We start from the raw sequence: 27373 nt of genomic DNA on the forward strand, positions 1-27373 counted from the left end.
TTTAAGACCTATCATAGAACCAAGTCCGCCAGAGCTTATATTATATTTTTACATGTTGCAGTGCCATTTTTGGGAGCATTTCAAGTTGATATACCTCAATACAACCGTTATAGCCCAAATTTTAATAATATGTCCGCATTAAGTGCATAGTAATTACATAAATTGCAAAAAAGTGCGAAAAACTACAAAAAAATTTAAAATGGTTTTTATTTTTTTAACATATATTTCTAGTTAGAGAAATTTAAGAGGCTTATCCCTCAAAACTGTAAATACAAAAAAGTTGCACAAAATAGTTTCCCACCACAGGAAATTTATTTTGAGTGTCGTCATAGTTTTATTTTTGAAATACACAAATTTTTATATACTGCAGGAAAAACGAAAATAAATATTAGAATGGAAATTTGCAAAAAAAAAAAAAAGAAACAGCATATGCATCAAAATAAACTATTTCCATAACTTTTAAAAACACCAGTATAGGCTCATGAGGCCCTGATGGTAAAAATCTACATTTCCACAAAATGACGTCATTTCCGGTTTCGGGCAGGACATGGCAGACATGCATAGATGATGGACGTAGAAAGTGTTAAAAACAGCTGATCGGATTGGCAAAGCGTGTTTCTGGAATATTATGTTTTGGTTGCTGCAAGTGCTTTTTATGCAGTTTTTGCAAAGCTATATGTGGAAGGAAACTGTGACCCAGAACAAGCTGATGGCATAAGATGTAAGTACAACTCCTCCGGTTTCATATGAAAAAAAAATTATTGCGCTAGCTTATGTGGTTGCAGTGCTACCGGGATTTAAAAATAGTTATACAAAACGGAGCGTGCCCACTCCGACCGGCTTTAAAGGGTTAATGGCAGGACTTCTTTAAACAGTATTATAGGAATAGCATCTAAAAGACACATTGATGGTTCAGAGAAAGTAATTACTCAAATTAACTCAGAAACGTGAACAATGTGGCAACGAGCAGAGTAGGTAAATACACATAGGCTAAAGAGAGAAACGTAAACAGAAGGGAAGACAGCTGGAACTTAATCGAATTTGCAGGAGAGCAACACTGAACACAGGTTGATAGACTTTCAAAACAAAACAGGAAGAATGATAAACACAGAGATGAAGGGTAAGCCACACATACTTGACACAGGGACTGGGGCAAAAATGATATGAGGGCATGACTGACTGAACATAGAAGAAGACTATACACTAAGGGAGGAAAAACTAAGATCACTAAGAAACTATACCTAACCAAGACACACTTTAAACATTGTGAAAAAACCGTTAAACCAACAATCACGTAGAATATTTAAAAATAAACAGCATAATGTCTTGAAACATTAAGTCAAAGACCAAGGACCATGGCAAATCTCCTAATTTTGATTCTGTCTTTAAAAAAAAAGTCTTTTTCATAGCCCATTGTTTGTCAGGCGTGCTAGTTTTTGTCATTATACAAATGAACTATTTATAAAGTTGGGGAAAACTGCATTTATCTGAGACTGAAGAAGTTACCCGGATGAGTGCTGAAATATTTCTCCCACTGAAAATTTTATCTCCAGATGAACAGAATTTTTTTCTGAAAAAAAATGTATCCAGTTCTTCCTCTATCAGACATTCTCTCCATACCTGAGAGTGTCCAGTCTCCACCGTGAATCTGTCAGTCCAGCCAACAACAGCTTCTTTCCTGAGTCTCCTGGATGATTGTAGCTCAGGTCCAGCTCTCTCAGATGGGAGGGGTTTGACCTCAAAGCTGAGACCAGAGAAGTACAGCCTTCCTCTGTGATCATACAGCCTGAAAGACTGCAGACACGTAAAACAGCAATCTGTCTGTGAATACACTTTTTTTTTGTTTGATTTTCTTTTTCAGATAGTGACATCATTCAGTTGTTTTAATCATATAGTAACGATTCCCTATATATGACACTAGTTTTCTAATCTAAATCTAAATCACATTTTCCTTTATGTGCAGCACTCAGTGAGTGTGGGAGGGAAGAACTCCCTTTTAACAGGAAGAGAATTCAACATTTCCAGGATCAGGAAGGCATAGCCACTTTATGTGACTGGTTAAGGATAAGGGGAAAAGAGACAAGAAAAAAGGATCATAGAGATATCTCAAACAACAAACAAAACATAAGCTACGAGACCAAATAAAGGAACACACTAAATAAGGTTTGCATATATAACAAACAGGTTTTTCTGACGTCTTCCAGAAATCCCAGGTACTATGTTGTCGGGATACATTTGGTACCTTGGTAAGCTCTACCAACACAAAGTGGTCCTGCGTGAGGGACCAGATGAAGAGTGTTTTAGCAGACCCCTATTAGCATAAGATCAGGGGAATAGCTCACCCTGGATGGGTTTGAAGAAAGCTTACCCTGGAACCAGGCATGGAGAGTGTGCCCCCGGGTGACAGACATATGGGCTCACACTTAGATATACCCACCACCAGCAGGAAGCACCGTACTGACACAGAGGCATCCGGTCCAGTGTGTGCGTGTTGCCAGCCTAACGTGGAGACCCTGGCAGACTGATCCACGGCTACTTAGGCTGACAACGAGGTCCTTCATGGTTGTGAAGGACCCTGAGCTATTCGGTGAGGGTGAGAGGTACTGGCTAGACATAGTCAGGCTCAACTCATTGCACGGTTTGGAGGACTCTTAAGGGGTATAACTCCATGGTGGTAGAACCCCCGGGGTTGATGAGGCCTGCTCTAAGTCCCTGAAGATTCTAGATGTTATCAACCTGTCTTGGTTGGTACTTGCCAATCTGGTACAGTACCTAAAGATTGTCAGACCAGGATTGTCTGCCAATCCAGATATAAAGTTCATCTGTTAGATGAACCTCGGATATAAGAGGAATAATGCAGTTTTTGTCCCAGTCATGGAACACTGGACCTGCTGTTTACCCGCCTGACAATATTTGAGGGTGCATGGAAGTTTGCTCAACCACTCTACATCTGTTTTTTATAGACTTGGAGAAGGCATTCTTTCTATTCTGTGGGAGGTGCTTGGGAGGAGTGTGGGATGTTTTTCCCATTGTTATGAGCCATTTGGCCCTTCGGTGCCAGCAATAAGTTGAACTCATTCCTGCCGCTGGGATCCCTGGTATACACAAACCCCTCCAAAACGAGAAGGTAGCAATTCCTGGATGCTAGTGGTTGAACTCACAAATAAAATTCAGGAAGAATTGTCAACAGTTATAATAAACCGTGACAGAAAACCTGTTTGTTATCTGTGTAAACTTGGTTTAGTATGTTCTTTGTCACCAAATCTAGTCATGGTTTTTATGGACAAAATTTCCAGGTACTGACAAGTGGTAGAAGGTTTCCATTTGGGTGGTCTCAGAATCGAATCTGTTTTGTCTTGTTTTCCTGCCATCACCCTAACCGGTCACAAGAATTGGCCGCTCCTCCCTGAGCCTTTTCCTTGAGTTTTCCTTTTCCACCGTTGCAAAAGTAGTTTCTAATAAGGGGTCATATGATTGTTGGGTATTTCTCTGTATGTAATATTGTAGGGTCTACCTAAGAATATAAAGTGCCTTGATGGAACAGCTGTCTTGATTTGGTACTATATAAATAAAACTGAATTGAAGTGAATTCATCATTCAAAGACATTCTACTACATGTAACATGTGTGTTCATGCGGTAGTTTACAGAGCCATTAGAATTAGTTAAATGGTAATTGACAAATTCTATATTAATAAGCTCTGTCTTTACTGAAGTAATTCGGGTTTTTAACATTGAATTAGATGAAAACTCAAAATCCTGACCTGAGAGTTTCCAGTTTACAGAAAACACTCTTCAATCCAACAGACAGAAGCTTCAAACCATAATCCTGCAGGTCATTGTCACTCATGTCCAGCTCTTTCAGAGTACAGGACTGGGAACTGAGAACTGAGGACAGAGATTCACAGCTTCTCTCTGAGAGGTTACAGAGACTCAGTCTGAAATAGTATTGTAAGAAAAAGACAAACTAGCATTAAAAAGTGCATGAATAGTACAGTGCTAGATTTGATAATATTAAATCTTATTTCAAGACTAGCTGGAATCCTTATTGACTTATGCTATATAAGTAAGAAATGTATCAAATTAAAGTCACTGAAATACGAGAAATACAAAGATAAAAAATCTTAATTGGCTGTAATCTGTGTTAGTTAATTATGTGAACTTTTGAAAAAAGATACTTGAGAGTTTCAAGTTTATAGAAAGGACTCTCTACTCTAATGACCAAATATTTATTGTTATTTCAGGACTGGCTACATCCTTAATATAGTATATTAAACATGACAGAAATAGACTGAAATAGTACATCTGAAACTGAAATAGTAAAAACATAGCAACACAGGGTTACCTGAAAGTTTCCAGTTTACAGTGTGGACTCTTCAACCAGTCAGACAGAAGCATCACTCCTGTATCCTGCAGCTTGTTGTTACTCAGGTCCAACTCTCTCAGACTACAGGATTCGGCGCTAAGAACTGAGGACAGATCTTCACAGCTTCTTTCTGAGAGGTTACAGAGACTCAGTCTGAAAGAGTATTGAAAAAAATAACAACCCACAACACTGGTGTTAACGTGTATTCATGCTGCAATGACAAGTTACTAGATTTGACAGTAGGGTCATTCCATTTCAGGTCAACACAGGCCTTCTGCTCAACCATGTCCATAAACATAAAAGATTTAACAAGTCTCTTCAAAAAATAGCCTACTTTCAGGACTTTTTTTATTGCCCATACAATTATGACCCTAAAAAAAGACAAACAATTACAGATGGAAGGCTGAAATTTTCACTGGTCTTTCTTAACACCCGAGGATTTATGGAACAGATAAATTATTCTGAGTGTGGGATGAATAAAATATGAAAAAGAAAAACCAGTCCAGCACTCCACCAGTCCAATATTTGAGTGACACACTCACACAGACTTATTTTTCTATGCTTCTTTGCATCTAACATTCACTCACATTCTAATCCTCGTCAAAACAACTACAAGATTACTCACAGTCTTACTGAAGGACAATGTAATGTTATCCAAAGTATCTGTTTAGACACCATATTTTCTGAGATTTTTAGGGCTATTTTTAGTACCGTACCCATGCTTTTATCTGAATTTAGAAGGAGGAAATAAGAGGTCATTCAGGTTTGTAAGGAGAAATAAATATGAATATCATTAGTAGAAAATTAAAATTAGTAAAACATTTATGCTATGGCTTCTAAGAATGGTGCCTATTTGGGGAATATATAATATAAACCGAATTGATCCCAGCATGGAACCCTGTGGATCTGTCCTAAATTTAAGATCCTGATTCGTTTTGTTGGTTAAGAAAAGAAAACGTTGCAAATTTCAAAGTTTTATCTTGTTCAAACATTGCTGCAATTCAATTAAATTTTATTTATATAGCGCCAAATTATAACAACAGTCACCTCAAGGTGCTTTATATTGTAAGGTAGACCTTACAATAATACATACAGAGAAAAACACAACAATCGTATGTCAGCAAACAATTTGGCGACAGTGGGAAAGAAGAACTCCCTTTTATCAGGAAGAAACCTCTGGCAGAACCAGGCCTAGGGAGGGCCGGCCACTTGCCATGTCCGGGTGAGGGAAGGAATACAGGATAAAAGACATGCTGTGGAGGAGATATAGAGACAAGCATGACCCAGTGCAGAGAGGTCTATTAACACATAGTGAAGGAGGAAGGTGTCAGGTTTATATTGTTGGATTGTCATTTATGAATAGAAATTTATAATCATTTATGCTTGGAAGTATATAATTGTTTGTAGATTGATAGATGTTTGATCCTTAGCAGTCTGTAAAGACCCTCTGTGCCTTCCAGAGTGTTCTGGCATGAACACACACAGCCTAAGGTCATGAGAGAGGTTGTACCTTCTCTTTCTGATTTATACTACAGGAGGACACATACTCTATATCTGTTTAAGCATAAGAGCCCTTTGTTTAAGTGAACTGCTGGACTCATGTAACAACAATAAAGAGCAGTGCTACGGGGGAGCTAACTGAGAGCGACTGGGGTGAGCGACGGGAACAGGCTCTTCACAGTTCTCTCCCTCGTGCACGAGCAACACGAAGAGCTCTGGTGACTTGTGTCTTGCTTTTGGCTAGTGTAGTAGAATTGTCTTGGCGTTACAGCAAACACGTTTATGCTACAAACCTATAAGAAGGTGACTGAAGAAGAAATACTCAATGCATCATGGGAAATCCCCTAGCAGCCTACATATATTGCAGCATAACTAAGGGAACATTCAGGGTCACCTGATCAAGCCCAAACTATGTGATTTCACAAAAAAGAAAGTTTGAAGCCTAATCTTAAAAGTAGAGATAGTGTCTGTCTCCTGAATCCAAACTGTAAGCTGGTTAGGCAGAAGAGAGGCCTGAAAGCTGAAGGCTCTCCCTTCCATTCTACTTTTAAATACTCTAGGAACAACAAGTAAGCCTGCAGTGCGAGACCAAAGTCCTCTAATGGGGTGATATGGTACTATAAGGTAATTAAGATAAGATGGGGCCTGATTATTTAAGAAATTGTATGTGAGGAGCAGGATTTTGAATTCAATTCTGGATTTAACAGGGAGCCAATGAAGGGAAGCCAATACAGGAGAAATCTGCTCTCTCTTTCTAGTCCCTGTCAGTACTCTTGCTGCAGCACTTTGGATTAACTGAAAGCTTTTCAGGGAGTTTTTAGGACATTCTGATAATAATGAGTTAAAGAAGTCCAGCCTAGAGGAAATATATGCATGAACTAGTTTTTCAGTGTCACTCTGAAACAGGATAGTTCTAATTTTAGAGATGTTGCACAAATGGAAGAAAGCAATCTTACATATTTGTTTAATATGTGCATTGAAGGACATATTCTGGTCAAAAATGACTTCAAGGTTCCTCACAGTGTTACTGGAGGCCAAGGTAATGGTATCAAGTGTAAGTATCTGGAGCTTTTAGTGTGTGAAAAAAGCCTGAAAATGGGTTCACAGGCCAATTGTAAGATTACATATCTTGAAAAAAAGTTAATAGATGAAGCCCAAATTTAGGATCAGTCATCATATATGTTCAGAGTTGTACCATAAACACTTGTCTGCAAATCCACGATGACAGAGCAGAAGAAACATGGTTCTTTGAGATGGAATGCCCAATATTTCTTGTTAATTCAGGACTGGTTGGTGGTTTGATTCCTGGCTTCTCCTAGTCTGCATGCCAAATATCCTTGGGCAAGATACTAACCTCAAATTGCTCTCTGATGTAGCACTTAGACAAATGTGCTTGTGCGAATGAGTGTGAATAGGTGAATGCACAAGTTGTATAAAGCGCTTTGAGTGCTCAGAAGAGTAGAAAAGTACTATATAATAACCAGTTCATTTACCAATATATTAAACATGACAAAAAGGGAGCACTTTCCTCTGACTTAGACTGAAATAGTAAATCTGAAACTGAAAAAGTAAAAACATAGCAACACATGGTTACCTGAATGTTTCCAGTTTACAGTGTGGACTCTTCAACCAGTCAGACAGAAGCTTTACTCCTGAATCCTGTAGGTTATTGTTACTCAGGTCGAGGTTTCTCAGACTAGAGGACTGAGGAGTGAGAAATGAGGACAGAGCTTCACAGCTTCTCTTTGACAGGTTACAGCCGTTCAATCTGAAGAGATAATTGTAATTAGATTATATTAATCACCTTTATTATTGAATAAAGACAACAAAAATCATGTTTGAATAAATGACATTAAAGTTAACTCTGACAAAAAAAACAACTTCAGTTTTGCTTGGTGAAGACTATGAGGGTGTTTCACTTTACACACACACACACACACACACACACACACACACACACACATATATATATATATATATATGTATATATATATATATATATATATCTGATGGAGAAATCACTCATCTGTGGAAAATAGAGTTTATTTGTAATTGAGCATTGCGTGGCACATCCGACATACTGTTGTACTTTTGTTCTTGATGCGCTTAAGTAGGGTCATACTTCACATGAAAACCAAATTAGTTCCAGACGCCAGATCTGAAGCTCCTGTCGGGCATCATATTGGCTAAGATGAACAGGCACATGTGTCAATACATGAGCTGGACACAGAAAGGAATTGGCAAGAATACCAGAGGTGCAAAACACCAGCTACTGGTAGACAGAACAGTCAGCCAAGACTGCAAGACTAGACTGACCAACCTGTGCACTGCCTGGATTTATTACAAGAAGGCCTATGACTCAATGCCCCACAGCTGGATACTGGAATGCCTAGAATTGTACAAGATCAACGGGACCCTAAGAGCCTTCATCAGGAACCCAATGGGGATGTGGCGTAAAACACTGGAGACCTATTCCAAGCCCATAGCACAAGTCACCATCAAGTGCGGGATCTACCAAGGAGATGCTCTGTCTCCACTGCTGTTCTGCATAGGCCTGAACTCCCTCAGTGAGATCATTAACAAGACTGGCTACGGATACCGACTACGGAACGGAGCAGTTGTCAGCCACCTCCTGTACATGGATGACATCAAGCTGTATGCCAAGAGTGAACGAGACATCGATTCACTGATCCACACTACCAGGCTATACAGCAATGACATTGGAATGTCGTTCGGACTGGAGAAGTGTAGTCGGATGGTAACAAAGAGAGGGAAGGTAGTCAGAACTGAGGGGATTGAACTACCAGAAGGCAACATTGCAGACATAGAGGACAGTTACAAGTACCTGGGGATCCCGCGGGGGAATGGGAACCACGAAGAGGCCGCTAGAAAAGCTGCAACCACCAAGTACCTGCAGAGGGTCAGGCAAGTCCTGACGAGTCAGCTGAACGGTAAGAACAAGATCTGGGCTATCAACACCTACGCCCTGCCCGTGATCAGGTACCCTGCTGAGATAATAAGCTGGCCAAAGGAGGAGATAGAAGCCACTGACATCAAGACAAGAAGCCCGTGACCATGCAAGTCCAGCACCCCGAGGCTGTACGCTAAGTGGAAGGAAGGAGTTCGGGGACTGGTGAGTGTCAGCACCACAGTCCAGGATGACACAAGAGACATCCACGAATACATCACGAAGATAGCCCCAACTGACAGCATGCTCAGTGAATACCTCAGGCAGCAGAAACCTAAGAAAGACGAGGAAGACGAGGAACCATCATGAAAGGACAGGCCCCTGCACGGTATGTACCACCGGCAGATAGTGGAGGTGGCTGATATCCAGAAATCGTACCAGTGGCTGGACAACGCTGGACTGAAAGACAGCACAGAGGCACTAATCACAGCAGCGCAGGAACAAGCTCTGAGCATAAGATCCATAGAGGCAAGGCAAGACCCCATGTGCAGGCTGTGTAAAGATACCCCTGAGACAATCCAGCACATAACAGCAGGGTGCAAGATGCTAGCAGGCAATGCATACATGGAACGCCATAACCAAGTGCCTTGCATAGTATGTGTGATAGACCCCAGCCTCTATCAATCTTGTGCTCAGAGCTATCACCAAGCCATGGGGGCCAGGCCCTGCAAACCAGTCACCGGGAGTGAGTCAGTACACACCTGAGGACCCAGTCGCGTACACCGAGAACAACCAACGCACTGATGGGTGGGGGCAACACCACCGGCAAAGAGTGTGGTCAGGGGAAATAGGCTCCCACACCTGAGGGCGTCTAAGATGTTCCCAGAGAGGTGAAGTCTAAGACCTGACCTGACACATTAACATAGAAAAACAAGTACACACAGACACAAACAGGCATTCCCACCCTCATATATACAAATACAAATACTCAGATACTCAAAACTTTGGCAAACTTTGGTTTTTGTAGTTTTCGCCTTTTTCTCTACTTAGATTTGCTGTGGTGGATTACAACACCACCACTGGTAAAAATCCAAATGTTCAAAAGAAAACATTTTCCTGAAGGACTGAATTTACAAGACATGCTGCTTCCCATGTAGAGTATTATCAACAACACATAACAGAAGATAAGTGCCTCTTCTGGTTATGCTTCTCCTCTGTAGTCTCTTTCCACCCTAAGGTTAGAAAATTTTACCATTAAATCAGAGCAGGTTAATTAAATAAATATAATTCAGGTTATGTGATTATTATACTGTGATTATTATTACTTGATTCTGCTTTTGCTTAGCTCCTGCTGAATCGTTTTATTAAAATATCCTACATTAGAAAAGTTGAAATTATGCACATTCCCTTTTAACCCTTTGTGAAACAGTAAAGTTAAAAATCTGAGTATTAATCCAGTTTAGTGTAAATAGCTCTTACAAGCTACTCCTGCCCTTTAAAGGTAACAGACCCTTGATGCTTACTTTTCAAATCCACAATTAAAGCCAGTTGCCTCCTGGGTAAGGTCAAAGATTAGAATTTTCTAAACAGAGAGCTGATCTAGACTTGCTGCATAGGGGTGCTGGTTCCACAGATCAACAACATGCAGCAGGTTGGTGTGACACAGGAAGATGCTGAGATTGGGTGCGATCGAGCAAGATAATACACTGTGCTGATCCCTAAAGAATCAGCTGGAAGTAGCTGCTATTTCTTTCCAATTTTATTGGTTTTGTTTGTTTGTTTGTTTGTTCTTTAAGACTTTGCTCTGTCCCAAGTAAAAGATTAAAAAATGGTTCATAATAATTTAGTGATCCATCCATCCATCTTTATCCGCTTTATCCGGGGCCGGGTCGCGGGGGCAGCAGCCTAAGCAAAGAGGCCCAGACCTCCCTCTCCCCAGCCACCTCCTCCAGCTTCCCAAGCCAGCCGAGAGATATAATCTCTCCAGCGTGTCCTGGGTCTGCCCCGGGGCCTCCTCCCGGTGGGACATGCCTGGAACACCTCACCCAGGAGGCGCCCAGGGGGCATCCTTGTCAGATGCCCAAACCACCTCAGCTGGCTCCTTTCGATGTGGAGCAGCAGCGGCTCTACTCTGAGCCCCTCCCGGATGGCCGAACTTCTCACCCTATCTCTAAGGGAGAGGCCAGCCACCCTTTGGAGGAAGCTCATTTCCGCCGCTTGTATCCGCGATCTCGTTCTTTAGGTGAGGGTAGGGACGTAGATCGACCGGTAAATTGAGAGCTTCGCTTTTACACTCAGCTCCCTCTTCACCACGACGGACCAGTGCAGCGTCTGCATTACTGCAGCTGCAGCCCCAATCTGTCTGTCGATCTCCAGCTCCCTTCTCCCATCACTCGCGAACAAGACCCCTAGATACTTGCACTCCTCCACTTGGGGCAGGAACTCATCCCCGACCCGGAGTGGGCACTCCACCCTTTTCCGGCTGAGAACCATGGCCTCAGATTTGGAGGTGCTGATCCTCATTCCCGCTGCTTCACACTCGGCTGCGAACCGCTCCAGTGCGAGCTGGAGGCCCTCACCCGATGAAGCCAACAGAACCACATCATCCGCAAAAATCAGAGATGAGATTCTGAGGCCACCAAAGCGAAAGCCCTCCGCCACTTGGCTGCGCCTAGAAATCCTGTCCATAAAAATTATGAACAGAACCGATGACAAAGGGCAGCCGTGGCGGAGCCCATCACCCACCGGGAACGAGTCCGACTTATTGCCGGCAATGCGAACCAAGCTCTTGCAACGGTTGTATAGGGATCGAATGGCCCGTAGCAATGGGCCAGACACCCCATACTCCTGCAACACCTCCCACAGGACACCCCGAGGGACACGGTCGAATGCCTTCTCCAAGTCCACAAAACACATGTAGACTGGTTGGGCAAACTCCCATGCACCCTCAAGTATCCTAGAGAGGATGAAGAGCTGGTCCAGTGTTCCGCGACCAGGACGAAAACCGCATTGTTCCTCCTGTATCCGAGGTTCGACTAGCGGATGAACTCTCCTTTCCAGCACCCTGGCATAGACTTTCCCGGGGAGGCTGAGGAGTGTGATCCCCCTGTAGTTGGAACACACCCTCCGGTCCCCCTTCTTAAAGATGGGGACCACCACCGCGGTCTGCCAGTCCATGGGTACTGCCCCTGATCTCCACGCAACATTGCAGAGGCGTGTCAACCAGGACAGCCCTACAACGTCCAGAGCCTTCAGGAACTCGGGGTGGACCTCATCAACACCAGGGGCTCTGCCACCAAGGAGTTGTTTAACTGCCTCAGTGACCTCGCCCCCGGAAATTGGCGGGTCATTCCCCTCATCCCCAGACTCTGCTTCCTCCTCGGAAGACGCGTCAGTGGGATTAAGGAGGTCCTCGAAGTATTCCTTCCACCGCCTGACAATTTTCTCAGTCGACGTCAGCAGCGCTCCGCCAGCACTATACACAGTGCAGGTAGAGCACCGCTTTCCCCTCCTGAGACGCCTGACGGTTTGCCAGAATCTCTTCGAGGCAGTCCGAAAGTATTTTTCCATGGCCTCTCCAAACTCCTCCCACACAGTTTTTGCTTCAGCCACTGCCCGAGCCGCATTCCGCTTGGCCTGTCGATACCTGTCGGCTGCCTCCGGAGTACCTCAGGCTAACCAAGCCTGATAGGACTCCTTCTTCAGCCTGGTGGCTCCCTTCACCTCTGGTGTCCACCATTTGGTTCGGGGATTACCACCACGGCAGGCACCAACCACCTTGCGGCCGCAGCTCAATGCAGCAGCTTCGGCAATGGAGACGCTGAACATGGTCCATTCGGACTCAATGTCCCCCGCCTCCCTTGGAATGCTGTTGAAGCTCTGCCGGAGGTGTGCGTTGAAGATCTCGCGGACTGGGGCCTCTGCTAGTCGTTCCCAGAACACCCTCACTACGCGTTTAGGTGCACCAGGTCTGTCCAGCGTCCTCCCCCGCCACCTGATCCAACTCACCACTAGGTGGTGATCAGTTGACAGCTCAGCCCCTCTCTTTACCCGAGTGTCCAGAACATATGGTCGCAGGTCTGGTGATACGATTACAAAATCGATCATCGACCTACGGCCTAGAGCGTCCTGGTGCCACATGCACTTATGGACACTCTTATGTTCGAACAAGGTGTTCGTTATGGCCAAACTGTGATTAGCACAGAAGTCCAATAACAAAGCACCGCTCGGGTTCAGATCAGGTAGGCCGTTCCTCCCAATCATGCCCCTCCAGGTCTCGCTGTCGTTACCCACGTGAGCATTGAAGTCTCCCAGCAGGACAACAGAGTCTCCAGGTGGAGCACCTTCCAGCACCCCCCCAGGGACTCTAAGAAGGCTGTGTATTCCGAACTGCCACTCGGCGCATAAGCGCAGATGACAGTCAGGACCCGTTCCCCGACCCTAAGGCGCAGGGAACAAACCCTCTCGTCCACCGGGAAAAACCCCAACATACCGGCAGCAAGCCGAGGGGATATTAGAATACCCACCCCAGCCCGCCGCCTCTCACCAAGGGCAACTCCAGACTGAGACAGAGTCCAGCCCCTCTCCAGGAGACTGGTTCCAGAGCCCAAGCCATGCGTAGAGGTGAGCCCGACTATATCTAGCCGGTACCTCTCAGCCTCACGCACTAACTCAGGCTCCTTCCCCACCAGAGAGGTGACATTCCATGTCCCTATTGCCAGTCTTGGCAGCCGGGGGTCAGTCCGCCAGGGCCTCCGCTCCTGGCCGCCACCCAGCACACAATGCACCCGACCCCTATGTCGCCTCCTGCGGGTGGTGGGCCTGCGGGAGGATGGGCCCATGTCTCCTCTTCGGGCTGTGCCCGGCCGGGCCCCATGGACTAAGGCCCGGCCACCAGACGCTCGCCCTCGGGCACCCTCCCCGGGCCTGGCTCCAGGGCGGGGCCCCGGTAACCCTATCCCGGGCAGGATAAACTGTTCCCTCGGTGTTCTTTTCATAAGGGTCTTCAGTAATCGTCTAATTTAGTGATAAAATGTCATATTTCATCTGTGGTAATTTATGTTAAAAAAGAGAGTCATTTAGTTAAAAAATATGTTCTATACAGTCAGTATTAGTTTTTCTGTATCTTATTTTGAAGGAGTAATCTGTGTTCGCAATGCATTGTGGGAAGCAGACGCTGCAGTCAGTTGGGAAAAAGCATTGTACAGAAAACCTGCCTATCTGTGTTTAAACTTCATCTCCTGTGGCCTGAATCTTTATATACACCATCGAAAGCAATGGCTGGAAGTTTATTACATGTTCTGGTTTGTTTTATATGTTTATAACAGCTGATTTAGAGATCGTTTTGTGAATGTGTTTGTGCCAGGAATTAGCCTTATCCCAGAAGCGGATTTTGCTTAGAGCATGGTCTATTAACATAGCAATGATGCTAGCGATCTAATTTGCATATCAGAGGATTGCTAAAACTACTGTTTATCATTACTTAGCAGCTAAGACTAACTTTGATACATGTTTTCTGTCACTAACTATTTCTTTTGTGCATTTATTTCACAATGTCAAACCGCTAAAGGATATTTTATTTTCTGGTTTATTTTTTAGTTTCACTCAACATTTTCATCAAGCTATTCAAGCCACAGTTGTAAAAGATTGTAAGCCTCGAGAAGACTGTAATAAAGGAGCAAGACGCTCAGTTTCCTGGCTCATGAAAATTGAGTTTGGCTTGCTGTTGACCTGCATTAACATACACAGTGTATTCAACACGTAGCGATAACAGTACAACTACATTCAGTCATTCACCCATTTACACACACATTCACACACTGATGTAGATGATTAGATGTAGAAAGCTCTTGGGGAAGTTGGCTTTATTGTTTTGTGTTGAAGTGTCAGGCTCAAAGGGCCAGTGCCATTGGATGTGTTGTCTTGGGTGGTCTATATTGTTCTATGTAGCTTAAGTAACATATATCACCCAGAGCTAGCATTGTTTAATTTTTACGATTATTAAAGAAATTTTGATTCCTTTCAAAATGTTTATTTTTGTTTTTTGTTGTGAGATCTGGACTTAATTTTCAATTACATTTTATTTATACAGCGCAAAATCACAAAAACAGTTGCTTCAAAGTGCTTTATGTTGTAAAGTAGACCCTACAACAATACATACAGAGAAAAAAATCAACTACATGCAAGCACTTTGGTGATAGTGGGAAGGAAAATCTCCCTTTTAACAGGAAGAAATCTCCAGCAGAACCAGGCTCAAGGAGGGCCAGCCACTTGCTGCGACCGGTTGGGGTGAGAGAAGGAAGACATATAAAGTAGTGATGTGTCGTTCGCAAACGAAACGGCTCTTAGAGCCGAATCTTTGAAGTGAACGACCCGTGCCAGCTCCTTATTGGGAGCCGTGGGTTTTTTTCTTTCTCGTACCCTCTCTCTCGCCCTTTTTTCCGCTTCACTCCACACGCGAGGCTTGTGCTTTGCACTGGGAAGAGGGGGAGGGGCGGTAGTTACACTCCAAGTAGCACAGGAACAGAGCCAGAGGGAGAGACAGAGAAAGAGAGCCAGGGACAATAACGTCACATTAGAAAGGTATAGTAATCGTCCAGAACTATTTTCAGTTGCGGATGATAAAGGATTCAGAAAGTTTATTCATGCAGACCTATATGACAGAGAATGTGCATCTTCTTTTTGTTTTCATATTTTAATTTGTATTTAATTGTGTTGTGGTTTGCGGTGTTTTATGTTGTTTCACTTTAAATTTGTTTAAAAGGAAAAATCTGAAAATTTAAATAGTTAAAAGTTTAAAATGTTAATAGTTGGTTTTTGTATTATATGATTTATTTATTACATTTTATGTGGAGTGAATAAATAAAGTATATTTATGGTGGCCCTTAGAGACGAAGCACGTACAAACTCCAAAACAGGTACGAACTCCAAAACACATACAAACTCCTAAGCACGTACAAACCCTGAAGCATGTACAAACTCCAAAACACGTAAAAACTCCAAAACACGTAAAAACTCAGAAGCATGTACAAACTCCAAAACACATAAAAATTCCAAAACACGTACAAACCCCGAAGCACGTACAAACTCCAAAACACGTAAAAACTCAGAAGCATGTACAAACTCCAAAACATGTATAAACTCAGAAGCTCGTAAAAACTCAGAAGCATGTACAAAAGACAACAGAAGTGTTCCAGAATGCTAGGCGCAGTGTTGAACTTTTGTTACCTAGTGGCTACACAAGCCAGGAAGTATCAACGACCGGATTTGGTGTGTGGTAGTAACAGGTAAATGAACTTTTTTTTAAATTATTTGAATATATATGAGTGCTTGTCTATAAATACACAAACAATACACATATGCTTTCAATTGTGTAATTTAAGTGATCTGGGTAGCTCTGTTTTGGAAGTTCAGTTAACGCTAGAAATGTGTTTTGGAGTTTGTACGTGCTTTGTCTCTAGAGGCCATATTTAAACATATATAAATAAAACCACTTTTTTTAAATTAGTAATTCTTTTTGTGCATAATTTTATATTATTGTTAATAATAAATTAATTAAAGCAACAAAACAACCTGAAGAGCCGGTTCGGAGCCGAAAGAGCCAGCTCTTTTTAGTGAGCCGAGCCGAAAGAGCCGGATCTCTAAAAAGAGCCGGAAATCCCATCAGTAATATAAAGACATGCTGTGGAAGAGAGCCAGAGATTAATAACAAGTATTATTCAGTGCAGAGAGGTGTATCAACACATAGTGAGTGAGAAAGGTGACTGAAGAACTCATAATAATCTAGCCTAGAAATAATAAATGTATGAACTAGATTTTCAGTGTCACTTTGAGACAGGATATTTCTAATTTTACAGCTATTGCGGAAGAAAATCAGTCCTACATTTTTGTTTAATATCTGCATTGAAGGGGGGGGGGGGGGGGTAGTTTAATTGGAAAATCCAAATTGCCATTAGGTGTGAATGTGCGGTGAATGTGAGCGCGAATGGTTGTCTGTCCCTGTGTGTTGGCCCTGCGACAGACTGGCGACCTGTCCAGGGTGTACTCCGCCTCTCGCCCTATGACAGCTGGGATAGGCTCCAGCGCCCCCCGCGACCCTGAAAAGGAGAAGCGGAAGCGAATGGATGGATGGATCTGCACTGAAAGTCATATACTGGTCAAAAATGACTCCAAGGTTCCTCACAGTGTTACTTGAGGGCAAGGTAATGCCATCCAGAGTAAGAATCTGGTTAGATACCATATTTCTAACATTTTCAGGACTGAGTACAATAACCTCAGATAACCCTGTGGAACTCTATAATTAACCTTAGTGTGTAAAGAGCACTCTACATGAACAAATTGGAGTCTATTAGATAGACCACTGGGTCTAGAGATGACTCTTTAAGTAAAGGTTTAACTACTGCCAGCTTGAAGGACTGTGGTACATAGCCAATTATTAGAGATAGTTTGATAATATTTAAGAATTAAGTATTAATTAATGGCAGGACTTTGAGCAGTGTTTTAGGAATGGGTCTAAAAGTCTAAAAGACACGTTGAAGGTTTGGAGGTTGTAATCTTCACTAAAGCTGTTTTTGTGCTGTGATGAGCTCTGAAACCTGACTGAAACTCTTCAAATAAGCCATTCCTCTGCAGATGATCTGTTAGCTGTTTGACAACTACTCTTTCAAGAATTTTTGATATAAAAGGAAGGTGGGAGATTGGCCTATAATTAGCTAAGACTGCTGGGTCTAGAGATGGTTTTAAGTAACGGTTTAACTACTGCCAGCTTGAAGGCCTGTGGTGCATAGCTGATTGTTAGAGATAGGTTGATCATATTTAAGATTAAAACATTAATTAATGGGAGGACTTCTTTGAGCAGTCTTGTAGGAATGGGGTATAAAAGATGTTGTGATGGTTTGGAGGACGTAAACTACTAAAGTTAACTCAGAAAGCTCAATTGGAGAAAAAGCCTCTAAATGATTATCAATGGTATTGAAAATAGCTGTAGATAATGTTACATCTTTGACATGATTATGAGTAATTCTTTCTCTAATGGTTAAAATGTTATTTGTAAAGAAGTTCATGAAGTCATTAACAGTTAACATTAAAGGGATGGTTGGCTCAACAGTGCTCTGACTTTTAGTCAGCCTGGCTACAGTGCTGAAGAGAAACCTAGGGTTGTTCTTATTTTCTTCAATCGGTGATGAGTAGTAAGATGTTCTAGCTTTACGGAGGGCTTTCTTATAAAGCAACAAACAATTTCTTCAGGCTAATTGATGATCTTCTAGATTTGTGACACGCCATTTCCTCTCCAGCTTACAATTACAAGTTATCTGCTTTAGGCTACGTGTTTGGTAGTTATACCAGGGAGTCAAGTACGTCTGATTTGACGCCTTATTTTTCACTGGAGCTAGAGTTTTCAGAGTCGTACGTAGTGAGGAAGCAAAATTATTAACAAGATAATCGACCTCTGTTGCAGTAGCGTTCAGGTAGCTGGTCTACTCTGTGTTGGTACAGGGCATTGAAGAAAATAACAGTGTGTGAATTCTATTCTTAAACTGAGTTACAGCACTTTTGGAAAGACATCTACTGTGATGAAGTCTACTCTCCACTGCTGTGTAATCAATTATTGTAAATTTAAATCTTATCAGAAAATAATGAGACAAGAGGGGGTTTTCAGGAAACATTGTTAAATATTCAGTTTCTATGCCATATTTTAAAACAAGCTCAAGAGTGTGATTAAACTGAACCATCGATTCACCCCAATTAATTTCACTATGTTTAAACAACTACTTATATTGGGAAGGAATTCCTCATGTTGTGTTACTAGGAGGAAGAAAAGGTGTATAGAAGAATGAAAAACCTTCCTATGTCAGGTTTGTATTGGCCAACCAGGGTGGTGGTTCTTATCTTCCAGGGAGAAGCTCATTCATCTGGGAGGGGATTCCATGACCCTAACCCAGATAAGTGGAAGAAAATGGATTGATTCATTGATTGATTGATAGATGGACATATTTACTTACAGAACTTTCTTGGAGGCGCTGACCACTGGCAGTAGCCTCAGAAGTGCTTCCTCGGAAGCAGAGTATTTCTTCAGGTCAAACACATCCAGATCTTTTTCTGATGACAGTAAAATGAAGACCAGAGCTGACCACTGAGCAGGAGACAGTTTATCTGTGGAGAGACTTCCTGATCTCAGAGACTGTTGGAGCTCCCTCACTAGAGAATGATCATTCAGTTCATTTAGACAGTGGAACAGATTGATGCTTTTCTCTGCAGACAGATTCACACTGAGCTTCTCCTTGATGTACTGGACTGTTTCCTGAGTTGTCTGTGAGCTACTTCCTGTCTGTGTCAGCAGACCTCGCAGGAGAGTCTGGTTGGTCTGCAGTGAAAGACCCAGGAGGAAGCGGAGGAACAAGTCCAGGTGTCCATTTGGACTCTGTAAGGCCTTGTCCACAGCAGTCTGGTAGAAGTGTTTCTTTGTAGATTCGACTTGTCTTGATTCTTGTCTTTTAAATAATTTTAGCTTGAAAGTTGTTTGTTTCTCTTTTAGCCGATTGAGTCCAGAGTTGATGAAGGTGAGATGGACATGAAGAGCAGCCAGAAACTCCTGAACACTCAGATGGATGAAACAGAACACCTTGTCCTGGTACAGTCCTCTCTCCTCTTTAAAGATCTGTGTGAACACTCCTGAGTACACTGAGGCTGCTCTGATATCGATGCCACACTCTGTTAGGTCTGATTCATAGAAGATCAGGTTTCCTTTCTGCAGCTGGTCAAAAGCCAGTTTTCCCAGAGAATCAATAATCTTCCTGCTCTCTGGACTCCAGTGTGGATCTGTCTCAGCTCCACCATCATACTTGACCTTCGTCACTTTGGCCTGAACCACCAGGAAGTGGATGTACATCTCAGTCAGGGTCTTGGGCAGCTGTCCTCCCTCTCTGGTTTCCAGCACATTCTCCAGTACTGTAGCAGTGATCCAGCAGAAGACTGGGATGTGGCACATGATGTGAAGGCTTCGTGATGTCTTGATGTGGGAGATGATCCTGCTGGCCTGCTCCTTACCACTGACTCTCTTCTTGAAGTACTCCTCTTTCTGTGGGTCAGTGAACCCTCTGACCTCTGTCACCATGCCAACACAGTCAGGAGGGATCTGATTAGCTGCTGCAGGTCGTGTGGTTATCCAGAGGCGAGCAGAGGGAAGCAATTTCCCCCTGATGAGGTTTATCAGCAGCACATCCACTGAGGTGGACTTTCTAGGGTCAGTTAGGATTGTAGTTTTGTGGAAGTCCAGAGGAAGTCGACACTCATCCAGACCATCAAAGATGAACACAACCTGAAAGTCTTCAAAGCTGCAGATTCCTGCTTCTTTGGTTTCAGTAAAGAAGTGATGAACAAGTTCCAACAAACTGAACTTTTCCTCTTTCAGCACATTCAGCTCTCTGAAAGTGAATGGAAATATGAACTGGATGTCCTGGTTGGCTTTGTCTTCAGCCCAGTCCATAGTAACTTTCTGTGTTAAGACTGTTTTCCCAATGCCAGCCACTCCCTTTGTAAGCACTGTTCTGATTGGTTCATCTCTTCCAGGTGAGGCTTTAAAGATGTCTTCTTGTCTGATTATTGTTTCTGGTCTGTGTGGTTTCCTGGATGCTGTTTCAATCTGTCTGACCTCATGTTCATCATTGACCTCTGCAGTCCCTCCCTCTGTGATGTAGAGCTCTGTGTAGATCTGATTCAGAAGGGTTGGGTTTCCTGCTTTAGCAATCCCCTCAAACACACACTGGAACTTCTTCTTTAGGTCAGATTTAAGTGCACGTTGAAAAACAGCAGCAGAAAGTTCTAAATATGTTTTAAACAAATCAAAGAAAATAATAAAAGATATTACTGAATGTTCAATTCATCAAGCAGTTTAAATATATATAGAAATATTCTTACTGCTCTGCAGACGGTCAGCCAGCTCTTCCTGCTTAATTTTCTTAAGGAAGTCCACTGTGATCTTCACAAACGCCTCTCTGCTGCTCCTTCTCTGCTCATCATCCTCAATCTGACTCTCTAAGCATTCTGGGTAATCTGGACTCAGAACCTTCTGGATCTTCTTCAACTCGTTCTTCACAAAAGTGATGATGTTGTCCTCCAGAAGCTGGAACAGAATACTTTATGAATGAGTCAATCAGACTTAAATCATGGAGCCAAACGTTGGACACACTGTCAATCCACTGGTCTACAAATAACAGCATGGAGAGGACTGTGAACAGAATAGATGTAAAAGTAGTTGTTGTGTGTGTACAGACCATAAATATGGAGTCCAGGTGTGTTTGATGCTGCTGGGCAGACTGACCACTGGGGACCTCTGAGCTCTGCTGGTCCACTCTGTGGAGGAACCATGAAGAGTTTTTTTTTACATCCATATCATGTGATACATCATAGAGGACCTCTATGATGAATCAGGAGGAGTTCGGAGGAATTAAATCATGGTTTCTGCAGCAGTTACAAAAGCATGTACACTGATGATGTAAACTTAGCTGTAAAAGTGAGAGATGCAGTTTAGAGTTTGAATGAAATGAAAAAAGAAATTATTTTTGTTATAATATTTGAAGCTGACTGAGGATCATTATGAAAAATTCTTAAGTTTTTTTATCAATATGATACAAAATTTGTGAGTGATATGCTCAATGACTTTGTTTAATATAATAATTACTTCAGATGATTTAATGTTTTATTTTTTCTTTCTGTCTTATATATGAGAAAATGTCAGCTTAATCATCAGGTATGATGTCTTTTAAGGAGATTTCTTCAAATTCCTGAGACTGAGAATTATTTTTGGTTTTGCTCACACAATAATACAAGAAATGCAGAAAATGCACTCACAAATCTGTTGCAGTTTGAAGGTGATGCTCCACCTTACACATGCTCTGATTTATATGTATATATTGTGTTCTTTGCAAATACATTTTAGTTAAAAGCTTCACCAATAAATTATTGATCAAGGCTGACAGACAGAAAACTCTAAGGTCTGAAAGTTAAAATAATGAGGCTGGCAAACCATCAGAATCCAGTCACTATTCCAGTGGTTTTATTTAGTAACTGTTCAGATGTTTAAGATGAAGAGATACATGATTTTATCCTTTTACACACACAGCAGTGGTTTATTCGTGGTTAAGAATGCCATGGAGAGAATCTTCCTCAGGGTTTATGCTAAAACAGCGAGGGTCGAGTAAACTGAAGAACAGACAGACACAGCCACTCAAAACTGTCGCTTTAAGCCAGAGGTCAGCCTGTCAGACTGTTAGTTAGTTCCCCCTCCTTCTCTTGGGGCGTATCTACGTTCCTTGATTTGCATAGTTAGTTATAGATCAGGGAATTCAAGTACAATTTAAAAAGGTCCAATTATAGAAGATTTATTGAAACAAAGGTCAGGAATAAACACTGTGTACTGTTACTGATCCAGATGTTGCTATGAGTCAGAATACCAGGTGCAATCTGCATTTATCAGACCGTTTGTTTGGGTGGGGGGGGACCTGCCCTGAATTCAAACACAGCAGAATTCTTTATATAAAAATGAAATCTGATCAGTGTTAGTGTTCAAGTCCATATCTTATCCGTCTATATAGCATGAAGGACCTGGGACACCAAACAAACAGCTGACCCTGTCCTTGTGTTTAAATATCAATTTGATTTATTCATTTATGTATATAAATGTAATTTTAGAGTTTGGAATTTACAAATAAATCCCTGGCATTTCCAAATTTATTAAAAAGTTTTAAATAATATTTTTTTGCCTTTCCAGTTTCCTCGACTTTTGTTTTGTCAGAATTCATTATTTCAGATCTTGAGACAAGTTTAATATGAGACAAGGATAATTTGATTAAACACAGCAAACAGTATTTGTTCAAACAGCTAGCAGAAAAGACCTGAAGATCACAAAGTGACATAAATACAATAACACAAACAGTAGTTCTGTTATGAATCAGACCTCTCAAACTTCATGGTTTTAACTCTTAATGTTTAATTTTCACAGAACTCTGACCTTCGTACATATGATCAAATGTTTTAGTATGTGACAGGGTTTCCACTTCTTCTGTTGACAGGGGACCATGGACGTGTTAGTTTGATTATTTTTAGTAACACCAACAGTATTTTCATTGCTTTAGCTGCTGTCACACAGCCAGTGTTGGGGAGTAACGGAATACATGTACCACCATTGCGTATTTAAAATACAAAATATGAGTAACTGTATTCCTTTACAGTTACCGTTTAAAAAGGTGGTATTTAGAATACAGTTACTTTGTTTAAATAAATGGATTACACGGCGTTACTTCCCTGTTTCATATTGTGGCGGGTCAGGACTGTTTCGGTTTTGTTTGACAGCTACGTGCTGTTGTTCTAGGTGGCAGCGTTACAGTTGCCATGGTTTCAGGGTGACGCTCTCTCTCTGCGTGTTTCCTGGGTGAGAGAGCGCCTTTTTGTTGTTGTTGTGCTAAGCTAATAGGCAGAATGCTACCGGTATAGCTCTAAAGAATGTAGCATCATAGGCAGTGTAGTCCGTGCTGCAGGGAGAATGGACTGCCGTACCCGTTATGTGTCTGTGAGCGAGGGAAAGTACGAGCTGTCATCGAGCAGAAACGGGAGCTGGAAGCATGTAAATATAATAATAACCACTGCAGCCAAGAAGAGTGCCTGACGAGCCCAGTTGTAAGTAAGCTATTAAGACTCGACTGTACACTGTGTTCGTGTTTTCCTCCAAAAACAATAAGTTCAGTTGGAGCAGCCTTTCAACGCCTCTCTCTGTCTCTCGCTAGCAAAGTTGACCCAGACAACAAAGTAAAGCTAGTTTTCGGCTACGAGCCCGACACAGAACCCACCGTATTAGCCAGAGGTCCCTTTACTACGGTTTGGAGCCGCGGACCTTCATTAACAGTAATAAATCATAGCAATAGTACATTCATGTAGTTGTAAACAGCATGATAATATATTAAGTAATCCAAAGTATTCAGAATACGTTACTCTCATTGAGTAACCTGACGGAATACGTTAGAGAATACATTTTGGGGCATGTATTCTGTATTCTGTTGGAATACATTTTAAAAGTAACCTTCCCAACACTGCACACAGCCTGTTCTGATATTTTACCAGAGCCATTAAGTTTCGGTTAAACCCACCACACAGCACTGAACATCAAACAATAAGTTTACTTCGAGCTGCTTGTATATAACACATTCTAATTAACCAGCAGTAACACAAAGCAACGATACAGACAACAACATACTATGTCTCTGCAGGTAGAGTTATGCTGACCTTACCCAGCACAACAGTGAGCGTATGTGTTAGCAGCGTGTATGATGCTCTGCTCTACTTCATGTATGAAGTACTGACACAGTGAGGGGGTGGGACTATGCTAGCTCAACTCTTGTTGCTTCTTTTTTTTTCCATAGAAACAGGAGGACGTTGTCATTGGCATGTAAACTTGTGAGGTGGGCTTGGTGCCAGATGGCTGAAAAATGGCAGCAGCAAAAGGCTTCATAATTTACACCTTACAGTTTATCAAAATATCTTTACTCTATAATTGTGGATTTTCAGGTTATGGATCAACTGAAACTGTGTGAACGTGGTTGTGTTCACTTTTCATTTTTTAATATCTGAAATTTTGAAATGTGACAGTTACGCAAAACAGAGGAAACTACTGTACTTTTTTTAATTAGTCATTTAAACAGAATTTATGCTCTTTTATATTAGCGTGTTTCACTGTTGTATTTTTGAAAAACTCATATGGTGAAAACTGAAAAACTCATATTATGCAATGAAAAAAAGAACTACAAAATAAAAAATTAAATTAAATTAAACTGGTGGCCTGTCCAGGGAGTACCTTGCCTCAACAGCTGGGACAGAAAAATGCATCTCTCATTGTACAACAACTGTAAATAAATTGTGTTTTATACACACATAAGAAATACTTTCTGAACTTTACACCTGAGTCTGAATGTCCTCTGACTGCTTGCTCTGGTACAGAGATGCAGTTAAGAGACCAGGAAACAACTTCAAGCAGTTAATTTAAATCAGAAACCAAACTGACATCAAAGAGTTCATGTTACTAACAGCTCACCTCTCTGCAGCACTTGGATAGCGTTTTTCAAATTGAATGGGAGATTCTTTAGAACAGTCACTTCTTAAGAACACAGAGCTGGGTCCAGGTTCAGGTCCAGCAGGTCTCTCATCGCTCCTGTTAGAGAAGAAAAAATTGTCTTTCATCTGCAGCCACAGAAACTGATTAAGATTTAGTCTTTATTATCCAAAAAGAAACTCTTTTGCAGGCTGAGCATGAGCAGAAGGAATCTCCAGACTATTGTTGGCAGTATAAGAACAGAGTGCCACCCAGAGGTAAACACAGTTATTTACACTGATGGTCCTACTGTGAGCAGCAGGAGTTTAAATCTTGGACATGTTTTATAGAATAAAGGAATTGCTCACACTGTGACTTCATTGAGATGCAGTTTAGAGACCAGGAAACATCATCAAGCAGTTCATTTAAATCATGTTATTAACAGCTCACCTCTCTGCAGGAGAGTCTTGTTGTCCTTCACAATCAGAAGATCCAGTTTTAGATGGGTCAGTTTTTAAGGACACACAGCTGGGTTCAGGTTCATGCTTACGTTTAGTTCCTTGTTTTGTCCTGTGAATAATGATGGAGCAGTGATGTGAGTGCTGAGCTGTGACATGGAGAAGAGTCATGGACAGTTAGAGATGGTCATCTCACCTCTGAGCTTTGGTCTGGCTCTCTCTGGCTCTTTTACACGGAGGGACTCCCTCCTCTCTGTCCTCACACTGATCCATGCTGCTGAATTCACATCAGCTCACACACACTTTCTACCTTCACCTGCAGAGGAAACACAAATCATTCATGTGCACATCAACTGAAATCCTCCTTTCCATCATGTGTGCTGTCCAAATCAGCTGCTTCTTTCCTGCTTCATCTTAGTGTCAGCTGAATGCAGTTAGACAGCAGTGTGAGGAAGAGGAAGCTGGCATCAGCTGCTCTACTTCTACTATCAGTCCACTACATGGAGTCAAAACGGGAAGTAACACATAAACCACAAAGACAGAACAAAACTCCCATTAAAGGAGAACCAGAGACAAGCAAACACCGGCGGACACCGTAATGAACAGAGGGAAAGATGGAGGAAAGAAGACATCAAGCAAATAAATATACAAGAAATGACAAACTGCAACAGAAACTGAAGATAAACACAAAGCAGGAAGTCCAAACTACCAGTGTAACAGTAAGGACATCTACAGGGTGGGCCATTTATATGGATACACTGTAATAAAATGGGAATGGTTGGCCGGGCCATAACATAATTGGGGGCTCGTTCCGTCTCTTTTCTCGCTTGTTGGTGTGTTGGGGTGGCGTGTCTTGTTCTGGTTGGCGGTTTTGTTTTTTTGTGTGGGGGTGTGTGTGAGAATGGATTTTTCACTTGAAGATTTTGTGGCGGCACCTTCATGGGAAAAAATTGACAAATGTAAGAAAGCGGACCTGCTCATTGTGGCTAACTCTTATGATGTGGAAGTGTCTTACAGTGCTCGTAAGGCGGAGTTGAAGGAAACCCTGGCTGAAAAGCTAGTGGGAAAAGGTGTGCTACTACCACGAGGGGATGCGGAAAGCAAGCCAGTGAAGGGGGCAGATGGCACTGCATCTGAAGCGGATGCTAACGCAGTTGATGCGTCTGCTGCTGGCACCGAGGCTGATCGGATTTCTGAATCCAGTGAAGGTACGTCCACTGAGGATCTGCGCCTCACGCTCCGCATAAAAGAGGTGGAGACCCGCAACAGGGAGCTGGAAGTGCAAGCTATGCATCTCCGTATCAGGGCTCTTGAGCTTGAAAAGGGCTCAGCTAATGTTTCCCCAACGTCATCAAGCACAAATGCTTCTTCTTCTGCTGGTTTTGATATAAGTAAGCACATCAAGTTGGTTCCCCCGTTTCGCGAGTCTGAGGTAGACTCTTATTTTAGTGCATTCGAGCGCATAGCCGCTGCTTTGAAGTGGCCGAAAGAGTTTTGGTCCCTCTTACTCCAGTGTAAGCTTGTGGGAAAAGCCCAAGAAGTGTGTTCAAGCCTGTCTATTGAGCAGAGTCTAGATTATGAAACTCTGAAGAAAACTGTGCTGCAGGCGTATGAACTTGTCCCTGAAGCATATCGGCAGAAATTTAGGAATCTTAATAAAACTGCTAACCAGACTTTTGTTGAGTTTGCGCGAGAAAAGAATGTGTTGTTTGAGAAGTGGTGTTGTTCATGTAAAGTTAAAACTGTGGAAGAGTTGAAAACTCTTATTTTGCTGGAGGAGTTTAAAAAGTGTTTGCCGGAACGCATCGTGACTTATTTAAACGAACAAAAGGTGTCGTCTCTCACTAACGCGGCACTCCTGGCTGACGAGTTTGTTTTAACGCACAAAAGTGTGTTCTGTGCACAGAATTCGTTTCAGGAAAATTTCTCTGAACGAAAAAAGTCACCAAAAGCAGTGCGTAAAAACGTATCAGCAAACGGTCGAGAATGTTTTTATTGTCACGACTCAGGACATTTGATTGCTGCGTGTCCAGTATTAAGAAGAAAAGAAGCGAGGGGCACTAAA

The 27373-nt window shown here is 42.2% G+C and overlaps 1 protein-coding gene across 2 annotated transcripts in view; it reads right to left on the reverse strand.

Annotated features, from left to right (window-relative positions):
* LOC148100766 (protein NLRC3-like) overlaps positions 1–27373 on the reverse strand; it is a 69463-nt gene that overhangs the window by 17714 nt on the left and 24376 nt on the right. Inside the window, exons 2-11 of one of the 2 annotated variants that reach the window (XM_087846971.1) lie at positions 25505–25624; positions 25301–25420; positions 24854–24970; positions 21045–21123; positions 20689–20893; positions 18774–20592; positions 7459–7632; positions 4344–4517; positions 3763–3936; positions 1621–1794 (exon numbers count right to left, since the gene is read on the reverse strand). In XM_087846971.1, coding sequence (XP_087703097.1) covers positions 1621–1794; positions 3763–3936; positions 4344–4517; positions 7459–7632; positions 18774–20592; positions 20689–20893; positions 21045–21123; positions 24854–24970; positions 25301–25420; positions 25505–25581 — 3113 coding nt within the window. In that variant the 5' untranslated portion in view covers positions 25582–25624. Of the gene's footprint in view, positions 1–1620; positions 1795–3749; positions 3937–4343; positions 4518–7458; positions 7633–18773; positions 20593–20688; positions 20894–21044; positions 21124–24853; positions 24971–25300; positions 25421–25504; positions 25625–27373 lie in introns of those variants that run through there. The other variant, XM_087846972.1, reaches the window with a different exon arrangement.

The sequence above is a fragment of the Neolamprologus brichardi genome, chromosome 10, assembly GCF_056152115.1.
Source record: "Neolamprologus brichardi isolate AB-2024 chromosome 10, ASM5615211v1, whole genome shotgun sequence".
NCBI classification, from domain to species: domain Eukaryota; kingdom Metazoa; phylum Chordata; class Actinopteri; order Cichliformes; family Cichlidae; genus Neolamprologus; species Neolamprologus brichardi.